This window comes from Alosa pseudoharengus, unplaced genomic scaffold (genome assembly GCF_046254945.1).
Source record: "Alosa pseudoharengus isolate Yale_2024_CS ecotype anadromous, Long Island Sound unplaced genomic scaffold, YU_APseudo_1.1 YU_APseudo_1.1_scf_19, whole genome shotgun sequence".
Taxonomy (NCBI): domain Eukaryota; kingdom Metazoa; phylum Chordata; class Actinopteri; order Clupeiformes; family Clupeidae; genus Alosa; species Alosa pseudoharengus.
Genome location: NW_027468657.1, coordinates 13,278,205 through 13,302,431, shown reverse-complemented (window position 1 = coordinate 13,302,431; position 24,227 = coordinate 13,278,205). Strand labels below are relative to the sequence as shown.

Genomic DNA, 24,227 nt, shown 5'->3' with positions numbered 1-24,227 from the left:
ACAAGACATTCACGGGAACGCGCTTCGGGTGGCGCGCATAGCAATTTTCAACTCATCTCGCGCTCTCGGTGCCAGGGACGCGGAGTTGGTCAGGAAACTGATTTTCGGGAAGCACCGGAAACAGCAGGTAGGATAAAGTAGGAGAAAGGCGCATTATACGCATGTTCCAAAAAAGACGGCAAAAGGACTAATAGTGGGAAAGGGTGATTAACTAATTAACTATAACGGTTTCAATGAGCGATGGCCCTCACTCAAGAGACTATTTTGACGTTTTTACAGGAGCAAGGGGGCAAAGTGAAGAACTCGGAGTTGTTGAGCAAGTTTAAAGAGGCGCTCAGCTGCAGCGATCCTGTGGAAAAGAAACAAAACAGGGATCTTTTCAAGAGCTTTGTGAACAATATTGCAGTCGTTAAAGTCATAGATGATGTTAAGTTTGTTGTTGTAAAGAAAAATTATCAAGGATTTGGGAAAAATAGTTCTCTAATCGCGCCAAAAAACGAGTTCGAGGATACTTTAAGCCGCTTCAATTCTTCTGTCTCATCCTGTTCCCCTGAGCGCACGAGCGTCCTTAAACATGGGTCCGGTAATATTGTTCAGTCTGCAGTTGAAAACAATAACAATAATACTTATTTTACCTCACATATGAATGCGGTCGGTCAAGGCTGTAACCCCGAAGATAATCTCCGGCACAACCCTGCATCAGGAGGATGCTGTAACTTGGACTGTGAAAGACAACAGATGTCCCGGCGAAACGACACAAGTGTGCAAACGGACGTTAAACAGAGGAAAACAGGTGCAGTGTTTGCCATTATTGCTACGAAATCACCTCCAACCTCAAGCAATGAAGAACAATTACACACTAAAGTTCTGATTCAGGAACCTGTATCACAACAGCACTTGCAAGCCATCAGAATAACCCCACCTCAAAGACGCCTAAAAAAACCAGAGACCACATCTCGTAACACAGGTACAGGGGGAAAGCCCAATGAAACGGACAGAGACACTTCTCCAGAAACCAAACGGAGGCAGCTGGAAACCAAGTTACCCGACACTCCCCAACTGAAGAGGAACAACAAGACTACAAAACCAAACAATGAACCCAAGTACTCCGAGGGGGTCCCCCTGGAGCTTGCGGAGCATGATTGGCTCGTAAAGTCTGCTGCGGGCCACTGGGACCAGGTTTATGGCCTGTTGCTTCAGGACGTCCAGCTGGCAGACAAGAGGGACTTCATCTCGGGGTTCACTGCACTGCACTGGGCTGCCAAAGATGGAAACAAGGACATGGTCCGCAAAATTATCAACATCTCAAGGGACAGAGGCGTGGAGGTGGACATAAACGCCCGCTCGCACGCAGGCTACACCCCACTGCATATTGCTGCCATTCACGGCCACGACATTGTAATTTCTCTGCTCGTGCGGGGCTACTGTGCCAATGCAAACATGAGGGACAACAGTGGCAAAAAGCCGTACCACTACTTGGACCAGGGGGTCAGTATGGAGGTCAGAGAACTCCTCGGAGACCCTCACATCATCTCGCAGCATCAGGAGGTGCCCTGTGAGCAGGAGGAGGAGGATCACAGCCTCCCCGAGCTGCCGAAGGGCTTCAACACCCTGAGCAAGCTGTTTCACCCGCATTCGGGTCACAGAAAGAAGCACCGCCACAGGTCCAGCTTCCACTTCGTTGGAAGTGAGGACCCCAGAGATGACCGCAGGGAGCACGTCCTCTCTCGCAGACTCTCAGAGATGTTCCATTGACTGCAGACTTTCAGTCAGCACCGGAGTATAGTTTCCTCAGAGACTGGTGTGGTCCCTGTAAGTTTACTAATTTAAATGATAGGGATTGTGTGTGAGTGTGTGGGATTAGTATTTTTGTAGAGATAACTGGATATAAATGCATAGCCAGCCCATGCAGAACTTTGTGTTGGGTGGAAAGCAGTTTAAAGAATACACTGGAGCATTGTGAGGGGATTATGTGAATCATAGTTGATTAATCTTATAATTTATGGATCTTGCGAGTAAACGCTAAATGTCTAATTTGATACCTTTATGAAAAAAAAAGTTTTATTCACTGTATGAGACTGAACATAAACATGACCTGAATTCTCAGAAAATGTCTTACTTAGTGTTGTTCAAATTATGTTTAATTATTGCAATGCACAATAGAGAACACACATTCTTGTTAAAAGTGGGGAGGAATTTTCAGAGACAGTGATATTCTGACCTCTGTGTTTTCTGTGGAGAAACTGAACTTATGACACAGGCCATAACATCTGTGGAGTAAGTTATGGCCTGTGTCCTATATGCATAACAAGACATGCCTCAGCAAAGAACGCACCCAGTGTTCCCTCGGAACAACAACCTCGCTTCCCTTCCGCCCTCGCCAGAGTCTGCCTTGGCTTGTAACATTCTGGGGCTAACATTCTCATCTGTTAGGTGAAGATGAGTGTGGGCTAGACTAGACGATGTAGGAAGTAAAACGGTTGCCTTTGCATGTCTTTATGGCCTCCATTCTGTGAATACAAAAAAGTCTTCTCTATTTCCTTTTATTTAAAAAAAAACATTTTAAGACCCATAATTTTGTTTGTAACGCCTTAGACGCCTGACATGCTACTACAGGACTGGAGTAGAAAGCAACGGTAGACTTCTGACATGCTATGACAGGAGATAGTCATTTTTATGGATAATAACCACCACAGTAATCTTGTGAACTATTACTAACCACACAAACCGCAGGTTAAACATTTTTTTCTCCTAATTCAACTCGGTTAAATATCACTTGGCTTCCAAATGCATAGTGATTTAGCTGTTGTTGCAGACAGTTGAATTTGTTTTTGTTTTGTGAGCCCAGGGGCCAAAGGGCATTGAACAGGACATGTTCTCTCAAGCTGTGTTTCTGTGGCAGTGGTCTTGCTGGTGGAATCCTCTTAGTATTCCACTCACAGTGTTAGGAAAGTCTTTTAAATAGGTCAGAAACAAACCATGGGCTTCACAATCTCATTGAAATTGAAGAGCACATTATGTGATGCCAAATGAGGGTGAAGAAAACCATGCTATGTTGTATTAGGCTTACATTATTTTAGTACTAAATATTTCTTTATGCACAAGGAAAGAATATGAAATTCAAAGGAAAGCAATATAGTGTATGACTTATTTTTATCCAGTGTTGTAACATCAACAAACTAATGTAGACATGTTTACCACAAGCTCTTAATACCAATATATTTGAACATTTGGCACAATATTTTTTGTTTTGTTAAGGTTTGGAAGACAACCCTATGTCAGTGCCAAACCAGGGTATAAGGTCATGGGATAATTGTGATTCCCATTGCCAGGGGCCTAAGTGGGTACAATCAGGCACCAGCAGGGCACTAGGCACACTAATGGGAGGCTTGTTCAGCTTGCAACATTGACATCAACATGGACTGTAAATCTGGGGGGTGGGGGGGTGGGGGTATGTTTAAAGTTTTAACAAGGGTAACAATTGGTCTATGCACAGTTTCAAAACAGCTGAACATTTACATATTTATGTTGTTGTGTGGGGAAAGAACAGAAATGGATGTTATAACAGAGGGTAATTCAGTACACCGCATTCCTGATGTAAGAATGGGGAAACATTCATGCAGTACAACAAATGCTACAATAGATGACTATGTGCACTGACTTGCTCTAATACTATAGACTTGGAACATAGACTGTATATATAGATCTATATATACAGTCTATGGTTTGGAAGGTAGAGGTTATTTTTTGTGGATCCTGTCAATTTACATTTAATAATGGATAAGAGTTGCTTTTAGAAATAACTAACAGGGGGCAGACTCATGGTGGAAGTTAATTGTTGCAGCATACCGTAAACGGAACACTTCTGTTATGGGCCCGGTGTCTACCAGTTAGGCACTGTAACAAGTTAATGGGTGAGGAATTGTGTCCTGCTAACTGTAAATGCCTAAAAAGTAGAAATGTAGCAACCTCTATGGATTCAATGGCGTATAGAGGTTGCTACATGCTCTATGGATTCTATGGCTTAGACTTCCTAAAGTTAACATTTTATTGCTGGTGAAGCAGTATAAACTGGGAACCTATGGTAACACACCACTCACACCAGAAATCTTGGGGCATAATAAGGACAAATTAACAATAGTTTATTGTTGTCACATGACACAGATCATAACTTGTCAACCAATCAATTGTGTGTGTGAATATATGAGGGGCAGCCATGGCCTACTGATTGCTCACTGCGCCGGGATTAGTGTGTGCTGAGTGTGTTTCACTAATTAACGGATTGGGATAAATGCAGAGACCAAATTTCCCTCACGGGATCAAAAGAGTATATATACTTATACTTATACATACTTAATATATGTGTGTGTATGTGTGTTCCATATAGAAGCATGGTGACCCATGAGTGACATCACCCTACCCCCCACTTACCAGAGCAGTGTAGCTGTAAGGGCCCACTCAAGTGGAAGGAATGCAGCAAAACGTTCTAGACCCATAAGGCCTCTTCTAGTAAATACAGGAGCATAGCCCACTGAATATCAATACACCACAATTGAATGGGTGACCTCTAAATTCCTAAAAACAAACAGTAAAGTATTCACTTTATTAACCCATAGGAAAGTAAAATTTGGTATGATAATTTTTGTCTATTCTATTTCTCCAATACATAATTGAGCACAATTAAACATCAATATGTGATTTTCAATTTCAACTCCTGAGAAATAGTCCTGCTCTTGTTTTAGCCCAAGTCTAATTTAAGTTTAACTTAGGATCTCAAAATACTCTTTTTTTCTTCTTCCTATTCCATATTTCTCCTAAAGAGGGTTTAGGTGAGCTGATATTTCTTGTGAAACAAAGAAAAGGCCATTTAAACACCAGTTCTTTTCCTTTGGGAAAACAAACTTTAGAAATTCACCTCCAGCTGTCAACGAACAAGACTTTTTAAAACAGTATGCAAGATACTATGGAAAAATATACTAATGTTGTTCATTGATGTGTTAATATGATTTCAACTTCATTGTGGTCCAATACTTCACAAGTAGGCCTAAGATAACTGGGTAGGCCTATGTGTTTGTTTAATATGTATTTTTAGTAAATAATCTCTGGAAACATATTTTGCTACTCACATTAAAGATGCCCATCTGTTTTTCCCCAAAGGGCAGGTTGTTGGTACTTTCCCCATGCAGGTTCTGTTGCCCTTTTGATCTCATGGGATATTGGTCAACTATATTCTTGTTCAAGGAGACAGATTCTTAAGACACATCAAAGCCTATAAGCAAGATATTAACAAATTAGCTCTCATGCATTACACAGAATGCATCTGGAATCACATGCATTTAATGTTAACATGCTTAAAACGTTATAGATAACATGCTTAAAAACTTGCCTTCACAGCACAGGGAAACTCGTTCATGAGACGAGTTCTCACCCTTGATTACGTGCACCTGTCAATCTGGACCGTTTGATTGTCTGGACTGTCGGTAGATCTCTAAACTTTGACGGACGTATCAACAATGGCAGCTCTGACTCAAGAGATCTGTGCAAGATGCTTAAACGGATTGATATTACTTCTCATACTACACGGTGTGCTACCCATATCACTCAAAACTATTTCCGACGAGCCACCAGAACCGAGTGACCCTACAGTTCACGGGAGTATTTTGAGTCCCTTGTTGAAGGCATTGTCGGATAATGAGCCATGGCATGATTTATCGCCAAGAGCAAAACCTGAATCAAGATATGTCAGGTACATGAAAAGGCTGTACAAAATGTCGTCTAAACCGGAGAGAACTCATGAGACAAGTCATCTGTACAACACGGTGCGATTGATCACCCCTCGAGATGAATGTCTGGAGGAAAATGAAGGTAGGTAGTGTCAAAGCTCTGATGTTGTAGCCTAGACATGAGGTATCGCTGTCGGTTCCTCGGTGCGGGGGCCTACTTTGTGCACAGATGAAAAAGAAAATGAAAACGCGTAGAAGGCCTTTTATCACACCTGATGACGTTTTTCATTCAACCTTTAGGCTATTTATTAATTGATCATTCACTGAGGGTAGCCCTCTTTCAATTATGCCGAAATTAGTATAAAAATTAGTAGTAGCCTAGTGAAATGTGCAAATGCACCAAAAATAAAATAAACAATGAGAAGACATTTGAGAGGAGAAAGGATTTTTAAAAAATTAAAGCATTTACAAATTGACGTGGGAAGGTTTGTGATTAGAGATCTAAATTGACCATATAGTAAAGAGCTCATCTTTACAGTGCGTTGAAGATTATTCCAGGAAGTAAGGGCATTGTAGCAAAAGTCTCCCAGCTCGGAAGGAATATGAGGAACATTGAGCATCAAACAGTCATATGATCTGGTCTGATTCAAGCATAGTTGAAATATGAAATGGTATAACTTTATAGATAGATAAATAACAATGTGTATCTCTCCTCTCTGCTAAAGATGGCTAACCTACGTCATCATAAAGGGCAAGTTATGAATTCACCAGTTATGAATCTGTGTGCAGAGTGAACAGACTGTGTTCAGGACCTTGATGAAAGCAGGAACATTTCTATGAATAACATCTCCATAGTCTGACATAATAATGACAAAAAAATGTTTCAACAATTATTTTCTTACTATGCATAGGGAGACTGGATTCGTTTCTGTAGAAGAAACCAATTTTTTGTCGCAGTTTGTTTACAAGGTTAGCTAGTTCATCATCCAGTCAAATGCCAAGATATATTCAGAGAGACTGTCCATGTTGGAGCCATTTACAGTGGTTATTTGCACACTCTTATCTTGTTTCTAGCTCTAGTAAACAGCATAAATTCGTTTATTTTAAAATCAGTTTTTCGATGATGATGCTCTGAATGAGACCATTTTGCATCTCACTGGGTAGCACTCTGTACCTCTTTATTTGATTGTGATGAATTACACACATACATACATATTTTTGCCTCAGCAGCAGTACATGGTGTGTCAGTTCTTTTTTACGATTCACTTTAAGCAAAACCTGTGCTAAAATAACATTCTATGTAATAATTGCTACTATTTACATAGTGACTGCTGATGATGACTGCTGAGAATGACTACTGATGTATTTCTGCAGAGATCTTCATGCAGGATCTCTCCTACAGTCTAAATCGAGTGAGGCCTCAGGAGCAGCTTCTCAAGTCCGTCCTGTTGTACTCCTTTGACCAGGACAAGGCTGCGTCCTTCACCACGCTCTGTTACCTGGACATCGAAGAGTACAACCCCACGGCCCAGCAGTGCTGCCCAAACAGCCACTTCTCCGTGGCATTCCCAGTGCATATGGAGAGACGAGGCCGCCTGAAGTGGGTAGAGGTGAACGTGACGTCCTTCATGCACCCTCTCTTCAGCTCGCACAAGAAGGACATCCATCTGCTCATCAACCTCACCTGCGTGGTGGACGGCGGCGTCCGCTATGACCACAAGGGCCCCGTGGAGCTCACTTTGAGGTCCCCTTCGCTCCTGCTGTACCTAAACGACACCAGTGAACTGGCTTACCAGAGGTGGCCCCCCCAACCCATGTCTGGTGGGCTGAGCAGACGCGCCACATTCAGCCACCCAATGGGCTTCAGCCCAGCGAGGAGGATCTGGAGGAGGAGACGGAACGTTTCCAGAGGCAAGCCGACACCTGACCCAAGAATTACCATCTTCCTCCCCAAGCACGACTTCCTGACGGATGACTGCGAGCTGTATGACTTCAGGGTGAGCTTCAGCCAGCTCAAGCTGGACCACTGGATCATCGCTCCTCACAAGTACAACCCGAGGTACTGCAAGGGTACTTGCCCACGGGCATTGGGCTACATGTATGGTTCCCCGGTGCACACCATGGTGCAGAACATAATTTACGAGAAGCTAGACTCTTCTGTTCCTAGGCCTTCCTGCGTCCCCTCAGAATATAACCCCCTTAGTGTTTTGACCATTGAAAATGATGGCTCTATTGCATATAAGGAGTATGAGGAGATGATTGCAACAAAGTGCACCTGCCGCTAAAACTCTAGCATCAGATAGGGGTGTTTCATTAAGCATTTTGGCATCTGTTAGTGTCTTATCATTTAGTGTCTGAATCCAATGGCATTTAAATGGTAAGGTGTTTGGGTCAGTCTCGCCAAGTCCTCGTGCAACTATTTATAACTTTGTGGACACTCATATTTTTCATTCAAATTTTTCATTCATTTCATTCTTACATCACTACAGTATATTTGTATGTGTAATATTATGTGATACTGTGTGTTGTTTTTTTGTTTGTTTACCTTAATCGCCACTGATATAATTTTATGTTTATTTTTGTTAATTTATTTCTGTTAATTTATTTCTGTTGGTACTTTCTGAATATTCTGTTGTCTCGGCGAAATTTTAGAATATCTGGGCAGATGAAGAAGTGTAATCTAATGCCCCTGTGCAAACTCTTTTACACTTTACAATTTTATACCTGTAGTTCACAAACAATCTCATGTACTACCCCCCTGTTCATAAAGTCCACTTAATAAGTTGTCCTTCTGGACAATCTGGGTTAATTGTTGTCAAGGAAATTACTAAATGCCTATTGATTATATATTGAAGTCTACCTAAATGCGTTTGACATGCCTATCAATGTAAGTTAATTCACTGTTATTGTTTGGATAACTGATTTCACAAAAAAGGAATATTTATGAATATTCATGTTATAAAAAGTTAAATAAAAAAAAAAGGCAAGTTTATGTCACCCACCAGGAATCATAAGTTTGTTAGGACTAAATATTCGGGTCTATTTGATATTTGCTGTAAATGTCCAATTTTATTTCTTCTTTGCACTACAGCAATCTCCTGAAATAGGCTATAATATACAACAGGACGTTCATAACAGCAAAATCCTATAGCTTGTCTCATTATGGTTGATCCTGCTGATGCATGTCTTCAGGAAACTTGGCTCTCTGACACCGGTTGACTGTTACAGCCAAATTTTCACCTGACAGCCTCCCCTGGTTAGGAGAGAGGTTCGGCTACCTACATGCCATGCTCACTATGCAATTCTATCTTCAAGAAATTATCTTTGGATCATACAGGCTAGATCTACACTCGATGAATGATAATAAAACATAGTTAGCCAACACTACACGTATGCCTAGTAAAAAAGTGGAACCAAGTGCAACAGGATTGCTGTCAATAATCTTTCGAGGAATATGTAAGATGAACAGACTGTTGCAAGATCTAAAAGGGTATGTGTAATGATCTATCATCCGGCCAGTTGGTGGCAGTAGTAATATCAAGCCAGACTTTATTTCTGTGGTAGGCCGTGTTGCTAACATAAAGCTAGCATACGAACACAGCTATCATCGCCATACTGAAACTGGAGGAGTAGCAAGGTTTGTCTTTCGCACAGTAGTAAAATTATCTTTCTAACCTGTCTGAATTGTAAGTAACGACATTTCTGTACGCCGGTTGTAGACTTCGTTCAATGTATTTATGATCTAAGTAATTTACCTTGCTGGTAAGATATTTGCAGTGTTCCGAATGTCAAACAAGGTCTTCGGTGAAGTGAGCCAGACGTTAACGTTAGAAGCTAGAATGTAGCATTCTAGATCTAGCTGTTAGACGCAAAGGGCAATGTAGTGACACGGCTAAACAACTGCACATTCAGAGAGTTTGGGTAATATTTAGTTAAGTCCAATATCAGTGTTTGCAAATATTTTCAGAAATCATGTAAGGGTTAGGGCTAACGTTGGTGTCATTGAAGTTAACGTTAACCTTAGTGAAACTCGGCTAACCTCACTGGACGCGCTAACGTAGGCCCTTTTATCTTTCCAAGGCGTTAAACTGTAAACGTTATGTTAATAACGTGATTGCTAGTTTAAAGGTCGTAGGTTTTTGTCTGTCGAAGCTGTTTATTTCAGTGTAAGTTAACTTCACTGCTGAACAGAACATTGGCTAACGTCAGTGAACTTGTTACCCAATTCAGACTGAGTCTAGCCAGTTCTAGCTGCTAACGTTATCTTCAGAACAGTCATCAAACTTGTTGTGAGTTGGTTGTGGTGGGAGTTATGGGTTAATTGTGAGATTAACTCATCCACTTGGCAATTGTTTGATAATATTTGGTCAGTGTCCAAAACCTGTCATTAACCCTAACATTAGTTTATCACACTTCTGTTTTGTCCATTATTGGTTTTGTGTGTTTTTGTGTGTGAGTAACGTGCTACTATGAATGTGTCATATAGAATCTATGTGGTTTCTCTTTATATTTGGTTTCTCTTTAGACCAGCTCTCTAGATAAAATGGGACGACACTTTGGGGATCTCGCCAGGATTAGGCATGTGATTACCTACAGCATCTCCCCCTTTGAACAGAAGGCATTTGCTAACTACTTTTCCAAGGGTATCCCAAACGTCTGGAGACGGTTCAGAGCATCGGTCTTCAAATGGGCACCACGTAAGTTAACAATTTATCAAGCCTTCAACCATGTTATCACCTCAATTTTGCATCATGTTATTTTATTAGTGTGCTTGATGAAAGCAGCACACACTTCTTAAGTTCCCTACCTTATTAGTGTGCTTGCTGAAAGCAGCACACTCTTCTTAAGTTCCCTACCTTATTAGTGTGCTTGCTGAAAGTTTTCTTCATCATCTTATTATTCCTGGGTCCCTAATTTTTGGGCAGCTCCTGCTCCTAGACCTTTTGAGATATCGTCCCTGGTCCAACTCTGAAAGGTCCGGTCCGTACCGGTGTAACACTCAAATTACGCATCGAAACTCCATACATTCACTAAATCCAGGAGGTGTATGCAAGAGAAGCCCCTGGCTGCAGCAGAGCAAGTCATATCTTGAATTTCCCCTTGAGGATCAATTATCTATCTATCTATCTATCTATCTATCTCTCTATCTATCTCTTTATTCCACATAGCCATAAGCTAATGCATTAGTTTCTATTCTGTAACTTGGAATTCTAGCCAACATGATTGCTCTTAAACAAAGCATAGAGGGAAATAACTGAGATGTAGGCCTGCTTAGTTTTTTACAGTGAAACCTAAGTGTAACTGGGTAGACTTCTGCGTTGTGTTGATTATTAATAAAGATGACCCAAAACACGGGATACTGCTTAAGTTTTATTCTGCCCACACGCACAGCAAAGCATACAGTACAGGGTGAGATTGCCAATAGCTCCTCTCTCCATAAAGGAATTAGACAGGCAAGGATAAAAATGCATGTAAAGTGAAGAATAAAAACAAAACATACCTGCACACACGCACAGCAAAGCATACAGTTTGCCAATAGCTCCTGAAAAAGCTGCTAATGTGCTGTCCCAGCTACCTAGCTAAACTACTGTACATCGCTGGAGGGCTATTTTTGGCATGTGGCTAGACGGACGTAAACATGTAAACAATGCATTTAAAAAGTAAATTCACAAAAATAACTTGCAAATAATATACATAAACTGAATACAAACAATATAAAGTGAAACAATCTTATGGATGACAATATTTAATATAAATATTTATAAGATTGCTTATGAGGCTGCAATCAGTCAACCTACCGCTCTCCATAAAGATATTAGACAGGAAAGAGGAAGGGGGGAGACAGGGGGGTCAAAACCAAGGGGGAGAGGAGGGGCTACCAGAGACCCTCAATACCAGTGTGTAATAAATTGAATAGATTTAAACTGTAACTAGATAACCTAGATCTATTGTGCAATTATGTGAGTCATACATACAGTAAGTTTAAGGTCTAACCTGTTATACTAGTAAAGGTTTGAAAGGAACTTCAGACTTTGTCTTGGGAAACTGTTAAGCCTATCTATCTTCTCTAATGTAGCTGGCTAGACCATGTCATTGCCACATACACAAGTAGGGGCAGAATTGGAAATGTCGTAGAGTGACTGCATTGGTTAATTTGGTTAAAAAGTCACAGGTTAGGTTATTGGTTATTATTGTAATGATGATATTCATAAATAATGTGCTGTAAAATAACTCAGACTTTTAAAAACAAGTTTTTAAAGGATATTGTCAAATTATTGTTATCGTCAAAATCACAAAAAATATTGATCTTATTATTCGTCCATATCGCCCACCCCTGACCCCTAGGCCCGATTTAAAAAAAAAAAATAGGTACTGTTAGAATCCTTGGATCAATGCATCCTATTTCCGCCATGTTGAATTTTTATCGAAGGATTACAGGTCCCAAATTTTGTCCGATCTTTACAGAATTTGACATGCATGATCTTCAGACCATGTGTCACAATGTGCAATGTGCGTTAATGCACATACACTGTGACCCTTATGCCCAATGTTGAAAAATGAGGCACTGTTGGAATCCTTGGATCAAGTCGAGTTCAACGCACCATATTTCACTGTCTGCTCCTGTTGGTGAACCGCACCTGAGCAAGCACAATTTGCAGTGCCTTGCAAATAAATTCAAGTTATCATTTGTTTTTTCTCTTATTACAGCTATGACCATTATGTACCTGACATACACCTGGGGAAACAGTGTCCATGAACAAGGCAAAAAAAAGAACATCAGTGATTTTGAGACGAGTGAAGCCGATGAGTAAATCCAATCAACATCTCCTGGAGAACCCTGTCTCTTCAAGTTGTCTTTTTTTCTGTATGATTACCCAATAAAAATATTTATGAAAAAGAATGCCCTGTGTGTGCTTAGTTACGTTTCTATGTTGAAGTTTGGTGCATCACTGGTTAAGACATGGAATTATTTGTGAGTACAATTATCTACAGCAGATTACTTTCACCAGCAGTGATGTACACTGTGGAATCATCTTTACTTCTTGAGGTGATGTACAGCCCCCGTCCACACATTCAGAATGAACATACAGGTGGAAGCAGGGCGGAAGGTCCATTATGATGCAGATAGATGTTGTATACAGTAGATGTGGATTGCAGGATGGCATGGTTGGACCAGAGAGGTTGTTTAAAAGTCAATTTCATCCTGTCTTTGAGCAGTGTTGAAAATATATAGGTTGCGGGGGGGGGGGGGGGGGTGGCAGTGGCAGGATCGTAACAAAAGTCTAAACATACTCCTGCCTTGTACATGTATTGTATGAAGGACAGCAGTTGTTTGAAAAGAACTATACAGCCAGCTCTCTCAACCTGAGCATTCCCATGGTGTAGCTCTTAAAACTGTCTCCCCAACTAAATACAGCATGAAAGAGAAAGCTGACAACAACTGACTGGTAGAAGATCACCAGGGTTTTTTTTTTATCACAGATGTCAAAAAAAATCCTAAATCCCAGTATGTGGAAATTAGGAGAAATGTGAAAAGTTTCTGATCTTAATTTAGTATAATACTGTATCCTAAAACAAGGTTGAATACTGTATGGTCAGTGACTTCCTACTTCCTGGTACTCATCAGCAAACGCTATTTTAAAAATGATAGGTGGTGTAATAGTTATCTTGGTAAAATGAATGTAATAACATAATTAGATTAATCGTTAAAACTGACATTTAATCGTGGCACTAAGCGGTGCAGGTCCAGAGAGTAAGAAAATACTTTTATTTTGACTTCCCGGAGAAAGTACTCGAATTTTCGTGATGCTTCCAAACCGGAAATTATGTACTCTGTCACGCTGTCTTCAATGAGAAACCGGCGAGTGAGCTTGATACAGAGCTAGCTAGCTGCCTAATGCAGTTATAAGGGATAATGAATTAACCATCCAGCCACTGAATTATTTTAAAAAAAAAGCAGATATTGGGTTTTGGACTGTTAACAGTGTTTTGTCTTGAGCAACTTCTGTAAGTAACGTTACAAACTGAGATAAGATGTCTGTCGTTGGATTCGACGTTGGTTTTTTGAACTGCTATATTGCAGTAGCCCGAGCTGGGGGTATTGAGACGGTAGCTAATGAATACAGCGACCGATTGACTCCGTAAGTATACCTTTAAAGAAGATGTTTACATTTCATTGGTCTTAAAGAACGTGTTGAAGAAGCGCTTGTTTTTTTCCATCAGGTATTTTTGTCTGCGAAACATGCTTTTGTATTGGTTGATAGGCTTGCTAGCTTACTAGCTTGAAGGGAATAGCTTAGCTGGCTAGCTCGTAGGTTGAGCAACATTGTTCGAGAATGTGGTAAGATGGCTAATTTAAGATAGCCAGCCACTGCTACAATGTGATGAACCGACTTGTCTAAAATGTATGTACCCATAGGATATTGACTACGGAAATGCGATTGATGCAAAGGCCCAATGTTAACGTTACAGTAAATAGGAGTGCCTCATGGGAGCGCCAACGATGTCAAATCCACCAATAGGCAGGTTGACGAGCTATGGGCATACCTTACATCTAATATCATTAACGATAGCTGATAGCCGAACATCTGACTGATCTCCTAATAAACTGTGTTGACAGAATGGTTTAAACATTTATATTTGTGCGTTTCAGAGCATTTGTGTCCTTTGGCCCACGAAATCGCTTCATCGGCGCTGCAGCAAAAAGCCAGGTGAAATCTCTTGTCAACTATAACATTAGTTGAACGGTTATATTAGAGGAATATTACATTGACGTGTTGACTGAATGACTAGAGCGCGCTCTGAGGGAAAAAAAACGAATTGTTTGTGCCAGTGAATGAGCATCTTTGCCAGTTTAAGTAACAGAAATGGGCCTATGTATTTTGCTAATGTATTTATCTGTGTTTTAAAAAATACATTCAGATTGTTACCAACTGCAAGAACACGGTCCAAGGCTTTAAGCGGTTCCATGGCAGGGCCTTTTCAGATCCATTTGTTCAGAATATGAAATCAAGCCTGGTTTATGACATTGCTCAGATGCCAACAGGGACAACTGGCATCAAGGTAAGAGATGTTATTTTTAAACACGATTTTTACACCATTCTATCCCAATTTGTCCCATGTAAACATACTCATAGACATCCAGCCCATCTGGGCCTTGAACTGCATGAGCAGCACTTCTTCTGCAGTTGTGCTTGGTGTAGATAATTTTAGGAAAGGTGTGGCTATTGTCAATAGTAAATAATCTTTTCTGTCATAGTTGTATTCAAACATGTTGGTGCGTGTGATTAAGCTTAGAATAAGCTTTGCTCGACAGGTATGACTAATGTGAATATTTTACTGGTGAAATGCCAGATATGTATTTTCCTTATGCCAATAACATTATTAATTTACTTAAACCTAGGTGATGTACATGGAGGAGGAGAAGGTGTTCAGCATTGAACAGGTTACTGCCATGTTGCTGACCAAGATGAAAGAGACTGCTGAAAGTGCTCTGAAAAAGCCTGTTGCAGACTGTGTTATATCTGTGAGTGAATTACTGTCTGTATTGCGTTGTGCACTCTGACAATGCATTGCACTGTACACACTTCGTACTGTGTTCTGTTTCTCAAGTTAATTACATTGTTATTGTGTGTGTGATACTCAGGTCCCAGGTTACTACACTGATGCTGAAAGAAGGTCTGTTATAGATGCTGCACAAATTGCTGGCCTGAATTGCTTGCGACTCATGAATGAAACCACTGCAGGTACTGTTGGTCATGCATGCACACAGGAAACATATCTACATGCACAGAGAGTTTGTAAACATTAGCATACACAACTTAATGGACAGATTTGCTCACTGCATTGCTTTGTTTTGCAGTTTCCTTGGCTTACGGTATCTATAAGCAGGACCTGCCCAACCCTGAGGAGAAGCCCAGGACTGTGGTGTTTGTGGACCTGGGGCATTCTGGCTACCAAGTGTCTGTGTGTGCTTTCAACAAAGGCAAGCTGAAGGTAAATGCCTTTGTCAAGTTATGACAAGTCCTGTTATAAACACACCAAGTGAGAATGAAATAATCAAAAATGAATAATCCTTGTTAGGAACACGTATGTGTGCAGAGATTTTTTTTCTTGTGCAGTTATACTTGTCACTGATGTTAATTGCACATGCATAGACAATCATTTTATTTCCAGTTTCCCATGTATATATCTCGCTTTATTTCTCTCTAGGTCCTAGCAACCGCTTTCGACCCACAGCTTGGAGGCAAGGACTTTGATGAGATGCTGGTGAAGCACTTTTGTGAGGAATTTGCTAAAAAGTACAAGCTGGACGTGAGGTCAAAGCCAAGGGCCCTGGTGCGCCTCTATCAGGAGTGTGAGAAACTGAAGAAGCTGATGAGTGCCAACGCCTCTGACCTCCCGCTCAATATTGAGTGCTTCATGAATGACATTGATGTCTCCAGCAAGTTAAACAGGCAAGTACTTGATGGAAAAAGATTGAGAAGGTGTCTGTGAGTAATGTTTTTAATAATATGTATTGTAAAAAAAAAAAAAATTACAACTGGGTATTGACAAGATTCCCAAAATGTCAATGGTTTATTTACTTGTCTATCATTTGTTTTATTGATGCTGACTTAACTTAATTTCTATGTGTGTTTGTGTTGCAGGGCTCAGTTTGAAGAAATGTGCACCGACCTTCTGAACAAAGTGGAGGCCCCCCTGAGAAGTTTATTGGAACAAGCAAGTGAGTAGCACAGGGCCTTGATTGATGAACTGAATGCGTGCGTGCGTGCGTGCGCCACTGGGCGTGGCTGTGAGAGTGTCTGAGGGGGCATTGTTGTGTTGACATCATTCTCTTTTGTGCTCGGGCAGACCTGAAGAACGAGGACATATATGCGGTGGAAATCGTGGGTGGAGCCTCCAGAATCCCCTCTGTCAAAGAGCGAATCAGCAAATTCTTTGGAAAGGAGCTGAGCACGACTCTAAATGCAGACGAGGCGGTGGCCAGAGGATGTGCGCTACAGGTCCGTTCCCTTTTCATTTTTTCTCCCTCTGGTCCTCAGTGGCAGCTCCTCCTAGCCACAGCACTTACTCAGCATGTGCTGTAGCTACTCATTTTCTGCAGTGTTAATCCAGCTGTCTCACAGGCGTTTAATGAATAAAGGTAGAATGAACATGAATCACACACTGTATAAGACTTCAGATAGACGAGTAATTTACACACGTATGTACCTACATATATTTGAAGTAATTTTCGGTGCTGAAGCCTTTTGTGTGGAGCCTTGTAAAGTATTGATGTTGATAATGGCAAAACCTGAACTCATCCATGTATTAACTACTCCTCTCTCTCCTTTCATGCTCTCTACAGTGTGCTATCTTGTCTCCTGCTTTCAAAGTCCGTGAGTTCTCTATCACTGATGTGGTTTCCTACCCAATCTCTCTTAAATGGAACTCCGCTGCTGAGGAAGGAGTGAGGTATGTCATGTTTTGATTCTGGTCTAGTTTGTCCACACCACACCACATGTTATTGCTCCTTTTGACTTATGCTTTATTTGATTGGTGTGACGAATGTCTTATCTATTTGTTGATCTGCTGCATGTTCATTTCAGCGATTGTGAAGTGTTCCCAAAGAACCATGCCGCCCCGTTCTCCAAAGTGTTGACCTTCTACCGAAAGGAGCCTTTCTCCCTTGAGGCTTACTACAACTGCCCCAAGGACACGCCTTATCCAGACCCCACAATAGGCAAGGAGACCTGCACGAAATTCAATCTTTCAGTCAATCTTTATTTCTCAAGAAATTTTACAATATTTTCTCCCAAATTCATTGCAGGATAAAATGAATCACACTTCATGTTTTTCCTCTCGCTCCGTAGGCCAGTATGTGATCCAGAAGGTGGTCCCTCAGGCCACAGGTGAGAGTTCAAAGGTTAAAGTTAAAGTGCGCATTAATGTCCACGGCATCTTCAGCGTGTCCAGCGCGTCGCTGGTGGAGGTGCAGAAATCGGATGAGGCAGAAGAGCCAATGGAGACGGAACAGCCCAGCAGTGAAAAGGAGGAAGAGGTACTGCACTGTTGGGGTCTTGGTATACAAACTAAATTGGTCACATTGTCTGTGAATGCATCTTTCACTTCACATTTTTCTTTACATTTAGATGTGAAATGTAATAATTGTATTCACGTTGGTAATATAATAGTGTTAAAGGAAATGTAATTTCTGTTTTATTGTTTAGAACAAAATGCAGACTGATCCCGAGGACACAAAAGCCCAAGGTGATGGTCAGTCTGAGAATGGAGAGAAGAAAGCTGAAACTGACGAAATGGAGGTAGGTTTCCAGCAGACTACTAACCCAGCTACATATTTCAAACTGTTATGCATAATTTTAGATGCCCTTTGGCACACAGTCAGCAAACATTCAGTGACATCCACTATTGATGGCCACATTCCATATTGACATCGTGGGGAAACCATAGCAACAGAAGAATGTGCAAGCTTGGTTCCAAATGTGACCTGCTAATGACATTAAAGGTGCGATTTGTAGGATTGTTAACGAACGTTCTGTAGGCCAAAATCAAAACACTGGTGAACGTTCTCAAGACTACCAGACGCGAGGCTCTTCTGGGTTGCCAGATGTAATGAAGACTTAGCTAACGTTAGTTGACCTGCAGCTGCTTTAACGTTTCTCCAACCATGACCCAGCTACACATTACGGAAACAGTGAAAACAAAAAATACCTCTCTAACCAACGTAACATATTTAGCTGAAGTTAGCGATGCAGATGAAGTTTAGCATAGGCTACCTGTTGTGGAGAAATATGGCCAGCTCTGCGTCAGACTTGATATTCTTAGTTTGACGAAGACGTCACCATCTCAGAAGCTCCTCCGATGTCCACTTAATTTGTTTCTTGTTTTAATTTTGGAAATTTGCCTGCCTCTTTTAGGCGTTCATGACTACAACTGACAGCTGTTGACAGTTGGCCTTTGCTAATTTGGCAACCCAAATAGGAGGACGAGCTAGCCCATTATTAATACGCTATTCTAGAATTAATCGTTCAAAACATAAACGAAAATTCCAAGAGATTCCGCCCCGTAACTGATTTTTTTTCATGGGTTTTACGGGGTTTCACGGGTTAGAGTAATGTTGTCAAATAAGCCATTACTTCAATTCATCGTGTTTCCTCACTCTCTGACAACATATGGTGATCATTTTTGGAATGGTTACAGTTTATTTTCCATTATTTCCTACATACTGGACCTTTAACTATGAGATATATTTCTGGTATTGAAATCATACTATTGCATTGAATAAGATGTTGATTATGGTTAATGGTTTGTGATAAAATGTTTCAAAATGATGTTCTCATTTACTCCCAAACCGACTTTACACCCCTTAACCATTTAGTGTCATCATTCTTAAACAATGAAATTGCAAAGTGCTCAATACAGTATTCAGTTGTAAGTCAGTCAGACCATAGAGCAGTAATATGAGATGAGCAGATCCTAGGCTTGTTGTTTTGTTGTTTCTTCGTTTATTTTAACTTGTTTTATTAGTTCATTCTATAAGTTATATTGCTTTAATGCTGTATTTTATTGCACTCTTTATTTTGCCATTTAGTTATTTTACCATGTTTAATCTTGTACTGAGTATCTATTTTATTGTGTTAGTTGTTTTATTCCATTCATATTAACTTTTAACCTACTTTTAATTTATTGTTTATCTTTTTATGTTTTGACACTGTAAAGCACATTCAGCTGCCCTGTGTATGAAATGTGCTTTAGAAGTAAAAGTGCTGTGCCTTGCCTAGGCTAGTCCGGCAGACTTTCTCATCCTCTCATTCATTACTGTTTTGCATCTCTGCTCAGACACTGCTGTAGAGCCGGCTGGTGGTAATGTGTCAAGTGTTTGGTTGACATGGAAACGGGCACCATCTTTGTCTCCTGTGACATTGATTTAACACCCGTGTCAGTTACTGATGTATTATGTTTGCCAATTATATCAGGGTTTTTTTGTAAACGGAATTTGTTACTTTATATGAAAAGCACTAATTAGGTACTGAACATAAATGTGATTGTTTCTCCAGACTTCACCAGCAGAGGAGGGAAAACAAGAGAAGAAGTCCGACCAGCCGCCACAGGCCAAGAAGCCCAAAGTCAAGACAAAAATACACGAGCTTCCCATTGAGAACAGTCCACAATGGCAGCTGGCCAACGATATGCTGAACCTCTTTGTCGAAAACGAGGTAAGGTGGCCTTGCCAAATGACAGTTTATCTCAATCACCTGGATTGTCATGTCTGTTGCTATGTCAAGACTTGATCTCATATTTATTTTGACTACAGGGAAAGATGATAATGCAGGACAAGTTGGAGAAAGAGCGCAATGATGCAAAGAACAGCGTGGAGGAGTATGTTTACGACATGCGAGACAAGCTCCACGGCCTGTATGAGAAGTTCATCAGTGAAAGCGTGAGTACACTCCTCAGAGAGGCAATGCGCATTGTAATGGCTCAAAACATGGACTTACAAGATATCCTAGGGCTGTGTGTGCTTTTGCGGTTATATTTAGTAACGCATTGAAGAAAAAGATGGCCAATTGACCTGTCGCTAAGCGCCACCCTTTCACACGGTAACAATGGGGGGCGGGGGTTAGCGACAGGCCAATTCTTTATACAGTGGCAGCTTTCATGACAATGGCCTTGAGAGCCAAATTCCAAAGGAGGCACCGTGCTTGTACTGCTCTTGCATGTGCCTGCCAACCTCTCTGCCTCGTTCCGCCAACCAAATCTACATGCATGAGCCATGGTTTGTTTGCTTGTTGAGGGACATTTCTTTGAAATATTTGAACTTGCTGTCTTTCTACTATTGTAGAAATCACAAGAACAGATTCTAGGCTGTGGAAGAAAGAACCTGGATTCTTGTCATTTTAAATGTAAAGATCCTACAGCATTACATAATACTCTAGGACTTTTACAGTGTGACACACCCAGCCATTTCGTAGTTGCCCTTTTATATCAACTTTTGTTTATCTCTCGATCTCATGAAGGCAACACCCTGCTCATACTACATGATGACAATCTCTAAATTGCAATCTTAAATTGCACACTTACCTATGCCAAAGTGTTCCATGTACATGTCTCCCTTGATTTATAGACATCCAGATTTGTGGGGTTTAACCTTAAATAAAGGTTTAATTCAAACAATCAACAAGTACATGCCGTGAAGCATGTGAAGGTGTTACCATCCATAATTGTTGAATATTTAAAAAAATGGTATACGCCCAGACAATAAAGGAAAATGATTTTAACCCTGCAGTAGTTGTTAGAAAACTCTCTCCTACAGCAAAAATCTCTCCTACAGCATATCATTTGACAGATATGAGCATGAAAGTTCTAATTAGTGATTTGTATATTTTTCAAATATCCTGGCATGCAGCTTTTCTTTTCAATTGTCACCATTTCATTAGAGAAAAGAGAAAAATAATGTCAGCAGCTGTATAAATAGAACAGATAGCATTGGTTGAGTTTGTACGTTTACAACTGGTCATCATAATGTTGGGTTGTGAAACAGCGTTTTTTGTTTTATCACTCTAATTGGTAGCTGTTCTGTCCGTACATCTTGATTTGCAAGTGCTTTTGTTATACTATACTTGAAGTATAACAGTTTGAATGATCAGACATCAGAAATGGTCCCTTGTTGTTGTTGTTCTTGATGTATTACCCTGAGTTGAGTGAGTTAATTAATTAGATGTCTTTGATCTTGTCCTTTCAGGATCGGGATGCTTTCTCTCTGAAGCTGGAGGACACAGAGAATTGGTTGTATGAGGAGGGAGAAGACCAGTCAAAACAGGTGTACATTGACAAGCTGGCAGATCTTAAGGTAAAACAGAAAACTTTCAAAACTACAGTCCCATTCTGCTTTCTGTACAAGGGGGCCAAATATATGAATCTCTTTCTTCACTTTTCCAGAAACTTGGTCAGCCTGTTCAAGACAGATACCATGAATCTGAGATGCGACCGAAAGCATTTGAGGAGCTTGGCAAACAGATTCAACAGTATATGAAAATCATTGAAGCCTACAAAACTAAGGTACATGTCAGATGGCTGTAATGTTAAAGGTCACAGAGCATGACTACTACTAACAAGACATTCTGCTGGTGTCAGGAGTGAGATGGTTCCTTATGCACACCTGGGGTGGGTTACAATTCGGCAAACATTGGCGAACGTTTGTGGTGAACATGTTTTTTCTAAAGATTTGGTGTTAACATTCCATTGTAGCGGTAATTGCATTGTTACCTTCGTCAAGCCCACTCCCAGCCACTGTATGTTCGGGGAGAACTACCTCCTCTGACTGTTTGCAAACGTTCGCCAAAAACTCAAGGCAAACGGTGAACTTGTTTGTAAATGTTCACCTATGTTTGCGAATTTGAACGCACCTCTGTACTCGTCAAGATCTGGATTCAGTTGCAAACTGGTTGATCTTTTAGACTAGATGTAAGACACGATCCAAGATCTGGGTTTGTAATCTCGAAAGCGCACTGCAAACATGCTATTATCACCAATTGGACTCAGGGACTTAGGCCACTTGTCTAACAGGGAAAGGTTAATAAAAGAACCATGTTTAGATCCGTAGGTTCAATCATTTTGTGACTGTTAATTACATTAATGTGTATACAAAACTGTTTAGACACTAATAAGAGATTGAATGGTGACCACATGGATTTATTCATACATCATTGGTCCAAACTGTAAAGTGTGAAGGTGCACCAAACACTGACGTGTTCGGTTTCATTTTTGTGTAGATTCTCCGTATCTTTACCACTGCCCTTTCAGTATTGGTAAAGCAAGATATAAGACCAAGTGCTACAAACATGATGCTAGACCAAAGCCTTTTTGAGACTCAAAACACAACTGACCTTAAACTTTTACTTTTTCTTTCAGGAGGAGCAGTATGAACATCTGGAGGAGGCTGAAGTCAATAAAGCAGACAAGTTGGTGGGGGAGGCCATGATCTGGATGAACAGCAAAATGAACCAGCAGAGTAAGCAGAGTCTGTCTGTGGATCCTGCTGTGAAGATTACAGAAATACAATCAAAAACAAAGGTGAGGACACAACTACAAGCAGAGGTGGAATTTGGTCCTCTGATCATCCAACATATGACCCTCAAGTCCATAGAGGTCATCTTTGGTAGTAAGGGCAATGGAAATGTTCTTTAAATTAAATTTGGTAGCAGTTACATCTGAGTAAAAATATGTTTTACTAGAAGTACATTTTGAATGATGGTAAATTATGGATACTAAGGGCTGACGATGAAACTTGGTGGAACTGTTACAGTAATAACTAATATTGAGAACAATAACCATGGAAAGAATAACTAAAGCTATCGTTTCCCCAAATATTCCCAGGAATTGTATTCTTCCTGTAATTCAATTTTGACCAAACCCAAGCCTAAAGTGGAGGCACCTAAGGACGACAAGACTCCTGAGCAGAATGGACCAGTCAACGGGCAGGAGGCTAACGAGACCCAGCAACCCGGCTCCGAAACTCCGAGCGCCGAAGGCACAGAGTCGGCGGAAAGCAAACCTGACATGGACCTTGACTGAAGCTGGATTCCTTTTCTCTCTCTCTTTCTTCATGTTTCCCCAGAAATGTTGCTCTTTAGTCATTCCACCATAGCCATGCTTCGGGTCGTTTTGGCAGTCTGAGAAATTATGGCCACCTGTGCATGTACTTTCTTTTCATTTGGGAAAAAAGTGAAAGCATAATGCAATAAGCCTGGTTATTGACAAAGTGGTATTCATACTGGCGTTTCTTTTGTGAGCTTAAACTGTTGAGGTCTGTGTCGAACTTTCGTTTTAATAAATATTGACCTTAAAAGATAACTTGTGTCCTCCTTTGTGTTTCAATATTTGTGCGCGTGCAAGCGCATTTGTGTCCGCCTTCCAGAATTCAGAGATCTGAATCAGCCAATCGACCTCCCTCGTATCCCTAGAAGTCATATGACCGTTAGTTCCTGTTTTCCCGTAAGTAGCACGAAAGGATCGTGTGTGAACGATTTAAACGGTGTGTTTTAGATAACAATAAATGCCATGGGGTTGCAAGACATTTTAAATGTAGATAAAGAACAGTAGGCTCTTCTGAAAGATTAACGCGTTCTACGCGGTTGTAGCACTCAGCAGGCTAGTGTGAAGCTGTCTGCAAGGATTAAAGTTCTCCGTCATAGGACGGATTTCCGTCAATTTGATTTTAGAAATGTCATATTTGAGATCGATGCAGATCCGATGAGAAAAAAAAAGGAGGGGGGGGGGACTGTCACCTTTGCTTTTCCTTTTTTAAGGCAACTACAAATATTAGGTAAATGTTTAAAGACCTAATGTTCTTGAGAACTTTCTGTGTCTCAATCCGTGACCGCTCAAGACGATACGTCCTATACGGCCTACGTCAGCCATGAGTTTCGCTTTGTATGTTGTAGCTACACACTTGTCTCGGGCGTTTGCTTAAAAAAAAGAACACGTATGGAGGACTATAAC

The 24,227-nt window shown here is 40.7% G+C and overlaps 4 protein-coding genes across 4 annotated transcripts; all 4 read left to right on the top strand.

Annotated features, from left to right (window-relative positions):
* The first annotated feature begins 120 nt into the window (after positions 1–120).
* sowahab (sosondowah ankyrin repeat domain family member Ab) lies at positions 121–2,039 on the top strand. Its single transcript, XM_076292871.1, has one exon. The coding sequence runs from the start codon at positions 241–243 to the stop codon at positions 1,753–1,755; it is 1,515 nt and encodes a 504-aa protein (XP_076148986.1). The 5' UTR covers positions 121–240; the 3' UTR covers positions 1,756–2,039.
* Positions 2,040–5,511: 3,472 nt separating this feature from the next.
* Positions 5,512–8,620, top strand: gdf9 (growth differentiation factor 9). Its single transcript, XM_076292870.1, has 2 exons — positions 5,512–5,865; positions 7,098–8,620. Exons 1-2 carry the CDS (start codon positions 5,514–5,516, stop codon positions 8,006–8,008), a joined length of 1,263 nt encoding a protein of 420 aa, XP_076148985.1. The 5' UTR covers positions 5,512–5,513; the 3' UTR covers positions 8,009–8,620.
* Positions 8,621–9,289: 669 nt separating this feature from the next.
* Positions 9,290–12,624, top strand: uqcrq (ubiquinol-cytochrome c reductase, complex III subunit VII). Its single transcript, XM_076291733.1, has 3 exons — positions 9,290–9,360; positions 10,249–10,420; positions 12,432–12,624. The coding sequence occupies exons 2-3, from the start codon at positions 10,267–10,269 to the stop codon at positions 12,533–12,535; spliced, it is 258 nt and encodes an 85-aa protein (XP_076147848.1). The 5' UTR covers positions 9,290–9,360; positions 10,249–10,266; the 3' UTR covers positions 12,536–12,624.
* A 936-nt stretch (positions 12,625–13,560) lies between these two features.
* On the top strand, positions 13,561–23,579 carry hspa4b (heat shock protein 4b). Its single transcript, XM_076291732.1, has 19 exons — positions 13,561–13,864; positions 14,377–14,434; positions 14,646–14,786; positions 15,127–15,249; positions 15,370–15,469; positions 15,586–15,719; positions 15,936–16,180; positions 16,373–16,449; positions 16,578–16,729; positions 17,074–17,180; positions 17,315–17,448; positions 17,579–17,766; positions 17,936–18,028; positions 19,784–19,942; positions 20,041–20,166; positions 21,469–21,576; positions 21,666–21,785; positions 22,638–22,799; positions 23,103–23,579. The coding sequence occupies exons 1-19, from the start codon at positions 13,758–13,760 to the stop codon at positions 23,298–23,300; spliced, it is 2,532 nt and encodes an 843-aa protein (XP_076147847.1). The 5' UTR covers positions 13,561–13,757; the 3' UTR covers positions 23,301–23,579.
* Positions 23,580–24,227: the final 648 nt, after the last annotated feature.

Excerpts from the sequence above, each read along its gene's own strand:
- uqcrq (XM_076291733.1), top strand. The coding sequence starts at position 10,267 with ATGGGACGACACTTTGGGGATCTCGCCAGGATTAGGCATGTGATTACC. Across the intron at positions 10,421-12,431 it reads GGTCTTCAAATGGGCACCAC|CTATGACCATTATGTACCTG; the intron begins GTAAGTTAACAA and ends CTCTTATTACAG.
- hspa4b (XM_076291732.1), top strand. The coding sequence starts at position 13,758 with ATGTCTGTCGTTGGATTCGACGTTGGTTTTTTGAACTGCTATATTGCA. Across the intron at positions 15,250-15,369 it reads TTGCAGACTGTGTTATATCT|GTCCCAGGTTACTACACTGA; the intron begins GTGAGTGAATTA and ends TGTGATACTCAG. Across the intron at positions 18,029-19,783 it reads CTGAAACTGACGAAATGGAG|ACTTCACCAGCAGAGGAGGG; the intron begins GTAGGTTTCCAG and ends TTGTTTCTCCAG.
- gdf9 (XM_076292870.1), top strand. The coding sequence starts at position 5,514 with ATGGCAGCTCTGACTCAAGAGATCTGTGCAAGATGCTTAAACGGATTG. Across the intron at positions 5,866-7,097 it reads ATGTCTGGAGGAAAATGAAG|AGATCTTCATGCAGGATCTC; the intron begins GTAGGTAGTGTC and ends GTATTTCTGCAG.
- sowahab (XM_076292871.1), top strand. The coding sequence starts at position 241 with ATGGCCCTCACTCAAGAGACTATTTTGACGTTTTTACAGGAGCAAGGG.